The 13,135-nt window shown below is 31.7% G+C and overlaps 1 protein-coding gene across 2 annotated transcripts; it reads left to right on the top strand.

Moving 5' to 3' along the window:
- Nucleotides 1-253: 253 nt before the first annotated feature.
- LOC135139669 (protein mothers against dpp-like) lies at nucleotides 254-12,894 on the top strand. Of its 2 annotated transcripts, none has more exons than XM_064069981.1 (4): nucleotides 254-387; nucleotides 715-935; nucleotides 9,173-10,321; nucleotides 12,091-12,894. In XM_064069981.1, exons 2-3 carry the CDS (start codon nucleotides 719-721, stop codon nucleotides 10,315-10,317), a joined length of 1,362 nt encoding a protein of 453 aa, XP_063926051.1. In that variant the 5' UTR covers nucleotides 254-387; nucleotides 715-718; the 3' UTR covers nucleotides 10,318-10,321; nucleotides 12,091-12,894. The 2 variants fall into 2 exon arrangements, with proteins under 2 accessions (XP_063926051.1, XP_063926050.1); XM_064069980.1 differs by lacking the exon at nucleotides 254-387 and adding an exon at nucleotides 553-656.
- The last annotated feature ends 241 nt before the right edge of the window (nucleotides 12,895-13,135 follow it).

Below are 13,135 nucleotides of genomic sequence, written 5' to 3'. Positions count from 1 at the left end.
CAAGCTGTATTTGTTCGGTATGCTTAGAGAAGTTCTGTCTAAAGCTCTTTGTACCAATTTTTTTGTCTCGTACACACGAACACACGTGGATTTGTGGTCAATTTTATAAAGACTTTTTCTTATTCCTTATAAAAAAAATCATCTTGCACTGAAATCCGAAACATTGTTTATTGTACGTATTTCATTAAAACTAAAAAAAGCTTAAAAATATAACTCCGCATTTAAAGTTCCCGCCAAGAATTACTGGCGCCATCACGACATTGTACGGCCAGTGCTCCAAGCAAACAGTCTTGGAAATACAGGCCAGCGTCCTAAAATTTATTTCCTTTTCGATTTCCCATTTCTTAAGTTGCAAGATTCTATTAAGTACGGATAATAATTTACCAGGTGAGAATTAATAGCTCCACTGCGAATAACTTATACATCCAACGCACCTTTTCTCGGTTAATACCTCGATGCTTCTTGTGCTTTTATTTTTGTTGATCTGCAACTAAAAAAATTCACATGCACTTGCTAGCTACATAAATACAGCTGCATTCAAAGAAACAGTTATCAGAGCTGGAAGTGTATCAGTCTCAGCCGTTTCATTTTCACTTGAACGTTTACCACATCATGACTACAGATTATCAATATTATGTGACTCATGTTAATAATTTGTGAGTCATGTTCTCTTAAAATTGTAAAAATTCGTTATTACAACAACACGTGTTTCAGTGTGATGGATACAGACGAGGGAGAGTCAAGCAGTGGAGGACCACTGTCCAGTTTCAACAGCTTGTTTTCTTTCACAAGTCCTGCAGTTAAGAAGCTGTTGGGATGGAAACAAGGAGACGAAGAAGAAAAATGGGCCGAGAAAGCCGTTGATAGTTTGGTAAAAAAATTGAAAAAGAGGAAAGGAGCAATCGAGGAATTGGAAAGGGCCTTGTCGTGTCCAGGTATTTTTTTATTGTATTAATTTTTCACATTATTATTTTGGTTCCATAAATTGGTGTTTGTAATTTTTAAATTCGCGCACAAAAATACTATTGGCCTTCCATAAGATTTAACTATACTGTGATGAAAAATGATAAAGGCTTAATTTTGACCAGTGTAGGGTGTTTGTATAATTATCATACATACAATACAATTCTACATTATTTGCTACCCATGTAAGTCAAGCCAATGCAATAAGAATTATAAGTCAAGTGAATGTTTTTAATCCACTTACCTATGTCATTTTGTCTGGCAGCTGAATGTATTGGCTAAAGCTTCATATAATGTTCTTAATTTCATTGCTACATTATTATGATTTGCATAGTTTTGTTTCTAGGTTTCGATTATTTTGGTATTTTTCATTTGCCTAACATATTATCAAAACGTTAGTCACTACATTTAAATGTCAAATAATAATAGAACCACGCTAAATGACGTTCCTTTGGTACTACGTTTTTTCTGCGAATTTAATAAATGGTATAGTGTCCCCAGTTCTAATTCGGTTTTATGATGTGAAAAGTTAACTTTCTTAACAACAGATTACTACTGCCGGCCATGGGACAGTCATAAATAACGATTTAACCATGATGTTACCATTATACAATATAGTGGTTAAATCCTTATTTATGACTGTTCCATCTCCAGTAGTATTAATCTATCGTTAAGGAAGTTAACTTCTACACAATGGGGTACTACCATAAAAACGAATTAGAACTGGAGAAACTATACCATATTAAACAACAAATGCAACTAGTGCATACAAGAAGAAAACGACTGAAATTTCGTAAATAAAGCTGTGTTAAAAAGGTATGAATTTTATGCACTGATCAGGGACGACATTTTATGAGTAGTTTACAGTACCCTATGGGGATTGGGTACCTTGCCGTACCTGCTAATGTGCAGGGTCAGATTTCAAAATATTTGAGAAATTTGCCAAATTCTCCGCCTGGTCAGGGCAGGGGATTATTCCTTTTACAATAGCACTAACTGGTGGCAGGTATAGCTGTTTTCAAAATAAGATTAACACTACCTGGAAAACTGGCTTGACTTTTAGGTGGAATGATTGACAGCCTGTACCAGGTATAATGGATTACAGAATTACAGTAAGTGCGGTCCTGTTATTCCAAGTTTGAGAAACAGCGCTCTTTGTCTTCATCCGAAAGCGATGCCCACTTACCGTTTGGGGTTGGAAAACCCTAAAACTCAAGTCAGTTTTCCAGGTAGTTTTACTCTCTTGTTTTGAAAGCAGTTATACCGACTTTGACATTCGCCTCTTTCTTGTAGAATTTAAACACAATTTTTATTTCTATATTTTGAGGTTCAATTTTCTTTAGCCACTTGTTTGTTTCCAATTTCACTTTTTTTTTTGTTTATACATTCTTCAACCATATAAACTTAGTTTGCTATTGCTACTTATATTTTTTCATATTACACCTTTTTCAAATAATCTATTAAATTTCAAGTATTATCCAACACCAACATTTAAAAAATATAATCTACAGAAAAATCCAAATTTTATTTTTTGGATTTGTTTATAAAGGATGACGCAAAAAAAACAACGAATGCTTATATTGCTTATCCCCCCAAAAAATTGATGACGTCACTTCAAAATTTTACCAAATAAATCTAATCTTAAATGTGCAAAATATGATGAGTCTATACTTGTGATTTACCACTGTATTAATATTTTGTAGATTTGCTTATACGGGGTGTCTAAAAAAAAATAATGACTGAGTTAATTTATTTTATTGAATAAATCAAGAATTACAAATTTGAAAACTTTGAGATTTTGTAGCCGATTTAAAGTTAAAAAAATACATATATCTGTTTATTCTGTCCAAAATATGGTGAAATTTTACTTGTGATTCATTATTGCATTCATATTTTTTACTGATCAAATTAAGAACGAGTCACCCCATTTTCCCGAAAATGTGAAAATACATATGTCTTTATTTAATAAGAACTATAATAATGATATTCAGATTCAAATCATTAAATACATATTATTTTTGAAACTAAAATGCATTTTATCCTAAGATTGTATCACAAAATATTCATCACCATTTAAATATATACGATTTAGACATCAAGAAATAAATTTAAAATTGCAAAAATTATACTAAAACAGCCTTAAATGTGTCTTGTATGTACGTGCTTATCAGTATGTAGGCATTTTAACGCACAGCAATAATCGTTCTTGATGAGTAATGACTGATGACTACTGTAACACAGTAAATCCTCGAAATCGAATATTTAAAACACTGAAAAATTCAAATATGGGAAAATTGTAAAATCGAGAAATCGAAACATAAAAAAATCAAAAAAATTAAAATTGGAAAATCTAAAATTTAAAAATCGATGGGTTAATTCAAAAATCGAAACATCGAAAAATTGGAAAATAGAAAAATAAAAAAAATTGGACAATCGAAAATTGAAAAATTCCGAAAATTGAAAAATTGAAATATAGAAGAATTGAAAACTCAAAAAATCGAAAAAAATTAATAATTTCAAAAATTGAAAAGTTAAAATTGAGAAATCGAAAAACTGAAAAATCACAAAATTGAACGAAATATCCAAAAGTTAGGAAATTAACAAAATGAGAAACAGAAAAGTAAATAAGCAGAGTCTAAAAATCGCAAACTTAAAAAATCGAAAAATTGAAAAATCAAAAACCTGAATAATCGAAAAATTGAAGAACTAAGGAATTGAAAAAACGAATTGAGAAATCCGAAAACTAAAAATTCAGCAACGTCAAAATTTGAAAAATAAAAAAATATTGAAGAACTGAAAAAACGAAAAATCTAAAATTTAAAACATTGAAAAGTTAAAATATCCTAAAACTGAAAAATGGAGAAATCCAAACATCAAAAAATCAAAAAAAAAAAAAAATCTTAAATTTAATAATCGAAAAACTGAAAAACGAATCGAGAAGTCGAGAATTTAAAAAATTGGACAATTGAAAAATCGGATAAATCAAAAATCTAAACATCGAAAAATCGAGAAACCGAAAAGCAAAAAATCGAAAAACCAACAAATCGAAAAATCGAAACATTGTAAAATTAAAAAATTGAGACATCGAGAAATCGAAAAATCAAAAGACAAAAAAAATCGATGAGTCGAAAAATCGAGATGTTGAAAAATCAAAAAATTGAGAAACCGAAATAGGCCAAAATCGAAAAATCGAAAACTTAAATATGGAAAAATTGATAAAGCGAGAGATTGAATAATCAAAACATCGAAACATCCGAATCTCAATGAATTGAGATCTCAAAAAATTTAAACATTCGTAAATTTAAAAAATTAAAATATAGAACTGGAAACTCGAGAAACTGAAAAATCTAGAAATTTAAAAATTAAAATATGAAAAAGAAGAAAAATTGAGAAATTGAAATAAAAAACAAAAAACTGAAAATCCAAAAATAAAAAATAGAAAAATCTCTAGAAGTCGAAAAATGAAAGAATCGAAGTATTGAAAAATATCAAACCTGAAAGAAATATCCAAAAATTGAGAAATCGACAAACCAATAAAGCGAAGTCGAAAAATCGAAGAATTGAAGAACTGAAAAATCGAAACTTTGAGAAGTGGGAAAATCAAAAATAGATTTATTGAGAAATCAGAAAACTGAAAATTTAACGCAAAAATTTGACAAATTCAAAAATTTAAATACTGAAGAACTGAAATCGAAAAAACTAAAATTTAAAACAATGAATAATTAAAATATCGCAAAATTGAAGAATCGAGAAATCCAATTCAATTTGAAAAATTGAAAAGCTCAAAAGAAAAAAATCGAAAAACCGAGAAATCCAAAAATCGAAACATCGAAAAATTCAAAAACTGAGACTAAATCGAAAAACCGGAGGATCGAGAAATTGAGGAGCCGGAAGCCGAAAAGGAAAGTTAAAAATTGAAAAATTGAGAAATTGAACAATCAAAACACGAAACATCTGAATTCGATAAATTGAGAAATTAAAAATTTGAATAATCGAAAAATTTTAAAAAAGAAAAACTGGAAAATCAAAAATTAAAATTCAAAAAATCGAAAAATTGAAATATAGAAGAACTGAAAACTCGAGATATCGAAAAACCTAGAATTTTAAAAAATGAAATATTAAAACATCGAAAAGTTTAAAAATTGAGAAATCGAAGCATTAAACAGTCCCAGAATTGAAAAATCTAAAGTTTACAATAAATTGAAAATCCAAAAAGGAAAAAAGCGAGAAATCAAAAAAAATCCATCAATTCAAAAATCGAAAAGTCGAAAAATTAAAATATTGAAAAATCTCATAACTGAAAGAAATATTCAAAAAATTGAGAAATTAAAAAATTGGAAAATTGAGAAATCGAAAATCTAAAAAAGCAAAATTGAAAAATCGTAATCTTAAAAAATCGAAAAATTGAAGAATTGAAGATGTGAAAAATCGAAACTTTAGGAATTCCAGAAATGGACAAATAAAAAAAATACTTTAGAAATCGGCAAACTGAAAATTTAGAAACGTGAAAATTTGAAAAATTGAAAAATCGAAATATTTAAAAACCGTAAAATTGAAGAGGACAAAAATTGAGAAATCGTATCATTGAAACATCGAAAGATTGAGAAATCGAAAAATAAAAAAATCGAGAAATAGAAAATTTAAGGAATGGAGGAATCGGAAAAGCCCAAAATTGAAATATTGAAAAATTGAGACATTTAAAGTTGAAAAATCGAGAAATCGACAAGCCGAAAAATCCCAATAGCGTATTTAGGTATAAATCACAAGATCAGGACTATTCTACTTTTTAAAATTTAAATAACATTATAAATTGGAAAATGTTGATTTTTTTTTTTCAAAAATCTTGACGTCTAAGGTGAAAACTCGACACGGATGCATAAACCGTAAACGGGGCGAAACTACAATTTTACTATTGTAAAATTTGGAGATTGCGTCATTTTATTGTTGGTGACAAATTTTGGTGAGTGTTTTACCATTTGATAATACAATTTGAAATGTAAATTTTGTCATTCGGAAACATTATGTATTAAATCGTTAAGACGTTCAAGAACTTTGTTCACTTATTCGTTGTAAAGTCCAATGGTCGAAATGGGTTAGTTCTTCGTAGTGGATGTATACCAGATCAACTCTAACGAATATCGGTTTATAGATAAATCGCTTAAAGCCGATATTGGCCTGAGTGTGCTTTGGTCTGTAGATCAAACAAGTTCTCACGCGACGAAAAATTGCATGTGGAGGGAGACTTCGGATTACAAATCGTGCCAAGAAAGACATATTTGGGAGAGATGGATTTTCAGGTGCTTGACTAGCGGTAATTTTAAATTGTTTGCTGTCGTTCGCGAAGTGAAGAACACAATTTCATTAAAATGATAATTATAAAATTATCACAATCACTATTGGTGTTAATTAACACAAAATGGCGCGCAAGTTATCAGTTGATTTCGTTAATAAATTCATAGAAACCTATATGGGATTTTTTCATGCCTTAGAAAATTAAAAAGTAAAAAATACAATAACAAAAATTTTAAAATGCGGTTTCGAAAAATTAGTTGACCTGTGCAAAGAAGAAAATTTTGGAAACGCTGACAAATATGACATCTTAAAAAAAAAAACACTTGAAGAAGTGCTTTCGGCGTAATATTTTTGATGCTCGCGTGAACAAAATACTCTATGTCAGTGCGCAAAGAGTTAACTGTGCAGATCTAGCCGAAAATCCGAAAACCAAATCGCTGTGTGTAGGGCCAGCATAACGGAAGTAATAAATCATCCCATCGGTTGAAGAACGTTGGGTCGGTACACTGATGTCGGTGCTATATCCCGAGAGGGGCCCAATACACCCAATAAAATGGAACAGACAAAATAAAGCTTCAAACATGATTATTTTTATACTAAAATTCTGAAGTTTATAAACTGCACAATTTATTTATTTATTTATTTTATCTTGTTTTCGAACTAATAATATTAGTGTGATTTTGACTTTATTCTAGATTTTATTACAGCAGAACGGCGTGTCCTTTTTAAATTTTAGAAGTTACGGAAACTAGTTCAAGAAACAATTAGTTATCTCGTGACGTATTTTTGGAACAAAATCTACCAAAATGTCCAATAACAGCAATTGTTTTTCATATAAACAAACAGTCTTCAAAGCAGCCTTTAACAACTCCATATTACAAACATGCCTCTTAAGTTCTTAATGCGTTTTTTTCTCTCTTGTAATTATTTGTAATGTTAACGCCGAAAGTTTATGTCATTCTGTTATTTACTTTGAACATATATTTTCATTTTGTGTTAATATTTTTATAACACCACGAATCTAAATTTTACTTAAAATCTTGTTTTACTTTAATCTTGTAAAACTAAACAATTATACCAGTTTAAAAACCCTTGGAAAGTTTCTGTCAGTCTTCAGATATAGTCAAATAAAAATAGGCGTCAAATTCATTTAAATTCAATTCTTTCGTATCACGTATGTTTATACACGTTACTGTTTACGGAACAATGTTAATTATGGATTTATGGATAACTCCTCGTATAAGAGCAGAGTGAAGGGTGTTTGCCTTTGCTAATGTTTGATGGCGCCATCTGATGTAGAGTAAAATAAACCTAATACGTTGGCTCACTGTAGTGAAAATGCGCGTTGACGAAAAATTTGTCCCACGCCCCCTGGATTCCTTGTCCTAAAGCTCACTATTTAGGCGAAGTAAAATTTGTATTAGGTTGTCCAACTATAATATACTTAAACAATGGTATTACACTGCATCTATCTAAATAGATATATGCGTCCTTGCAAAAATGTGGATGACGTAAACACAACATTTTTTGATAGAAAAACTTAATTGTATCAAACGATTAGCACGTTTCTTTGCCTTTACTCAAACATTAGATACATATTTTTATGTTAGCTTACAATGGTTGGCAGAAAAACAAAATCAAATCTTTTAATTTTTCGAAAGAGCTGTATTTGACAAGCTATACTTTCTGGGCGGGGGAAGTTCTGTCGAATCTTCGACCATTTTTTTAATTTTGCAGATACTATACATACATGCTTTGAAATTCCATCATTCAGCACCATCTATCTGAATTAATAGAATCGATAAATAATATGTTTACGCGCGAACTCAAAAACATAAAAACTTGTCAAAAAATGTTTGTTTTGACGAAGCTTTGAAAATAATATATTGTTCAACGAGTGAAAAAATTATTCCAAGAGGATGAGAGTTTCCGGAACGAGCCAAAGGCGAGTGGAATGACCAATTTTTCACGAGTTTGACACTATACTTTTTCTGCTCATATAATCAAGAAAAAGACACAAAAATCCAGAATTATTAATTTTTGAAAAAATGATGACGTGTAAACAAAACATAACCAGGGTACCTAACGCATCGATAAGTTCAATTTCAATAGATTGAAAAATGGTCAATTTTCTCAATCCAAAATGCAGTAAAAAGTTAACATTTTCTCAATATGAGCAAAAAAAAACAATGTTCGAAATCCCTAGCAATGAACAAGTTCGAAATAAATGATTTGATGTGCTTGTCAAAGTGACTGGTAATTTGGGAACTAAAAGACAACAATTTTGATTTTCAAATAAATCGTAGATAACGTTTTTATCACAGAAAATACTCGGATTTGCAAAATTCATTTCGATCCAAAACATGTAAAGGTACAGTAGCGGAAATCTAAAGTCGGACAGCACTTTTTGTATACTATAGAGTCAAATATTACTTGATTGTTTCATATCACTGTGGAAATAGTAAAGCATTAATAAAGGTGGCCTAGGTAATAAAATCCTAGCTTACCAAAATTGGTGAAACAGTTATAAAAATATCAACTTGATGCACGACTTTAAATTTTCTGCACAAATTGTGCCGTTTTACTAAGGATGCTGTTTCTTTCGTAGCTGTAAATTTTACAAAATTATGCGCTCATTAATTTTAACAAATACATTGCAACCTTTTGATTGCGTTCCCGACAAATACCCTAAACATTGTTTCGCTTTCTCATATCAACCTTATCGGTTTAAAGTTGGCCATAGTCCGTTGTAATTCTAGTTCTTATGATCGCCTAAGTAAGAAGCGTATGCTTACCTTGAAGTCGAATGTCGTGTCCTGAAGTCATGTAGTATTTTTGTCGCTTGAATGGAAACTCAAATTACTTTTGCAGTAAATAAATCGTTCCCGTTAACTTATTTTTCATTGTTTGTTTTTAGGCACACAAAGTAATTGCGTGACCATTCCGAGAAGTTTAGATGGCCGTTTGCAAGTGTCGCATCGGAAAGGTCTTCCTCATGTAATCTATTGCCGAGTATGGCGCTGGCCAGATTTACAGAGCCACCACGAGCTCAAACCATTAGAGCATTGCAAATTTCCCTTCTCAGCCAAACAGAAAGAAGTTTGCATCAATCCCTATCATTATAAGAGAGTGGAGAGCCAAGTTTTACCTCCTGTCCTCGTACCCAGACACAGCGACTACGTCCCAGGGCATTCGTTGTTACCTTTTCAACAATTAGTAGAGCCCAACATGCCCCACAATGTCAGCTACTCGTCTAACGGGTTCAACTCCAATCACCTAAGCCCAAATTCACCACTGTCGAGTGTATCTAGTCCCGGTAGTGTTTCCTCGAACCCGCAATCTCCCTACTCAAATCTTGCTGAAACGCCGCCTCCGGCATACAGCCCCACCGACGAAACCACCAACAACAATACCAGCCCCCAGCCGTCTCTCAATTCTGACGTACAACCAGTAGCCTACCAAGAGCAACCCTACTGGGCTTCTATTGCCTACTACGAACTGAATTGCCGCGTAGGCGAAGTTTTTCATTGTCACTCCACATCCGTAATCGTCGACGGATTTACCAACCCAAGCAACAATAGCGACAGATTTTGCTTAGGCCAGCTGAGCAACGTCAATAGGAACTCCACAATTGAGAACACGAGACGACACATCGGGAAAGGAGTTCATCTGTACTACGTAAACGGCGAGGTTTACGCCGAATGTCTCTCGGATTCTGCAATTTTTGTACAGTCCCGAAACTGCAACCATCACCACGGGTTCCATCCGTCTACAGTCTGTAAAATTCCGGCTGGGTGCTCATTGCGAATTTTTAATAACGCAGAGTTCGCCCAACTGCTAACAGAATGCGTAAATCACGGTTTTGAAGCCGTCTACGAATTAACAAAAATGTGTACTATTCGTATGAGTTTCGTCAAAGGTTGGGGAGCAGAGTACCATCGACAGGACGTAACAAGTACTCCTTGTTGGATCGAGGTACATCTGCACGGACCATTGCAGTGGTTGGATAAAGTGTTAATCCAAATGGGAGCTCCACACAACGCTATTAGTTCAGTGTCTTAACTATGTAAGTATGAAGGGGTGTAATTTATTTTGTGATTTTTGTTAGGGTGCAATTACGTATGTTGAGTTCACTCCTTTTGTGATAAGACATAACACAAATTTTAAGATATTGTTAACTTCAGTGCCATTTCAAGGAATTTTTTCCAAATATTCACGTTACGTATAGATGATTAAGCGTTTTTAATTAAACATAAAAAAGGATGCAATTTTTCATTCTTTGATTTTGTTAACAGGCACTTGAATAGAAAATAATGTATTCTCGCGGATTGCAACTGAAAGAATCTCTTCATGCATCTGTTGGCATTGTGAGCACGCAGGATGCAAGAGACGGCGTGAATATGCAAAAAGTGCAACCAGTTATGCTAATTGATCAGATTATAATTTATGGTGGGAAAATTTATTACATACGCGATGCCTTACGGTAAAGTGCATTTTTATAACGATTTAACGTCAGTAATTTATTTGTACGGGAACTTAGGAAATCATTAAAACCTCCAAGTAATTATACAGTTAGTTGTACGTGTCTTTTTTACTGATCTCTAGTTATTTAGGATTAACAGGATGGTGGAATATATTGTTTGATTCTTTGGTGTATACAGGTACAGCTTACAACACATATAATGAAATATATTAACTTTCCTAATGTTGATAGTTCTAACGTTTGTGTGAAAGACCTGTTACTAGAGTCAATTTTTTTCTTTTTTATTTATTTACAGTACTTTGTGTTTCCAATGTTTTGATATTTTTAAGAGTATATTTCTTAGGACGTTTCTTTGTACTCAAGTACAAAAGACAGTCAAAATTTGTCAAACTAGACTAAAATTCATTATTCATAGTATGTAGAACGGCCCTTGATCTGGCATATTATAGGGCTTCCACAAAGGGCGGTTATTTATAAATATTCAATTATACCGCTTATTTTTGATATTTTAGCTGATTTAAAGAAATCTGAGTAACTCACCAAAAAAAAAAGAATAACTATCAATGAAATCATGTAACTACTTATCACCGTATGTCAAAATATTAACGTTTGGATTAAAATTAAAATTTGCTGCAATCTCTTTAATAACAATGAAACATTTAAAGCATATTTTTTTACAGCCTCGCAATTTTTTTTTTTTTTACTTTTTCCGAGTTGGTCTCTTAATTCATAATTATTAACTAAAAATATGTATAAGTAAACAAAAATCTGTACCTCTATACTGGGTGACCATTAATGATTGAAGCAAATTTTTGGTTTGGACATTCTGAATTATTGGCAGCAGTGATACCATGTCTGTCATAAACATGAGTGCGCCTAAAAACCAATGGGAAGGTGGCAGCTATTGAATTGGTGCGCAGAATTTCAAATAGACATTAGGTATGCCATTATAAAGTTTGAAACATGTCCCCAACCTGACAAAAAAAAAACATAGTAACTATTAATCACTCGGTAGTTATTATATTAGGTTCAACGGGTGATTGATCAAGCATAAATTAGGCTGGTTTTTTTTTTTTTTCGAGAGCTGACATAATTAAAAATAAACTTTGAGGGGTGCAATTACATTACTGTGCTTCAAAAGAGGTCCGCTCTATCACTGCTCCAATAATACTTTTTCTTTTTTGCATATTCTTCTGTTTGTGAATTTTGAAAATGCGCGACTGTTCTTTGTTGCAAGCAAATCGCTGTGGAAACCCTGATTATCAAAAAATTGGTACTGTCATATCAGATTCAACAGTGATGGCTTGTTTATGTTTTCTTTTAAAGGTACAGTGTGTAATTTTTTGTTTCAGGTTTTACTTTTAATCGTGTCACGGAAGAAAGTTTTTCCCTTTAACATGAAGCAATCATGCCGACAGTTGATCACTGAAAACTGCCAAAAAACGTTGCAAACTTGATAACATTGTCCAAACTTTGAAGTAATATACATCTATGTGAAAACCATTGTAAGCTGTACCTGATCGTGTTTTTATAACAAACAGGTTACGTTTCATGTAAAAATATTACTACATAGTGCGTGTATTAGGGTGCAAGGAGTTTTATAATCACGTTCAAGTAACTCTGCAGTGAATGTTATTTTATTTTGTGTGTTGTTCCATACATGCCTTAAAGATGTGACGTTATGCTTTTGTATATTTTTGGATGAATTTTGGCTTTTTATTATAAGATAGCCCTGTACAAGATTTAATGTTATTGATACTAAGCATAGGAATCGTACAAATTAATTCAGATAATTCTAGTAAATAAATAAATATTTATATACTTAAGTGTTTCAGAAGTTTATAATACTCGAATGTAAAAAAAAAACAAAAAAAGTTTAGTAGGTTTTTGAAATGACGTCGCCCATTTTTGTTATGGATTAGTGATTTTTTTGTGTTGCCATTGTTCTGTTGCTTACAGCGAGTTTAGATTTAATATAGTCTATCAAGTACACATTTGCATGTGTCGACAGTTTTATTTCGCCATTAATCATGTTCTGTTAATGTGTACTTGATGAGCGATAGGCTGATTTATTTGGTAAGTTGCAATATTTGTTATTTTTATGTTTTATAAATTTTCACAAAATATATTTAATGAATAAATTTATATTATTGTAACTTGTTTTTAATATTTTTTTAATAATATTTTATTTTGGCTTGTCAATTTGTACTTTAGGAAACCATAGTACCAATTTCTTTTGACTGCAGAAGTATATTAGTAAAATTCCATATTCTTTAGGGTACGTTTTGTGCTAGTGCAATTTTTTAGACTTTCTTAAAAATTCTTCGTTTTTGAGTGCTACGAAATTTCACGGATTTTAGTCCACTCAAAAGTTAAGATACTCTTCTATTAAAAGTA

The sequence above is a fragment of the Zophobas morio genome, unplaced genomic scaffold, assembly GCF_036711695.1.
Source record: "Zophobas morio isolate AGI-343-1 ecotype UQ-CSIRO unplaced genomic scaffold, CSIRO_AGI_Zmor_V1 ptg000031l, whole genome shotgun sequence".
NCBI lineage: Eukaryota > Metazoa > Arthropoda > Insecta > Coleoptera > Tenebrionidae > Zophobas > Zophobas morio.
This window is presented reverse-complemented; position numbering and strand designations above follow the sequence as displayed.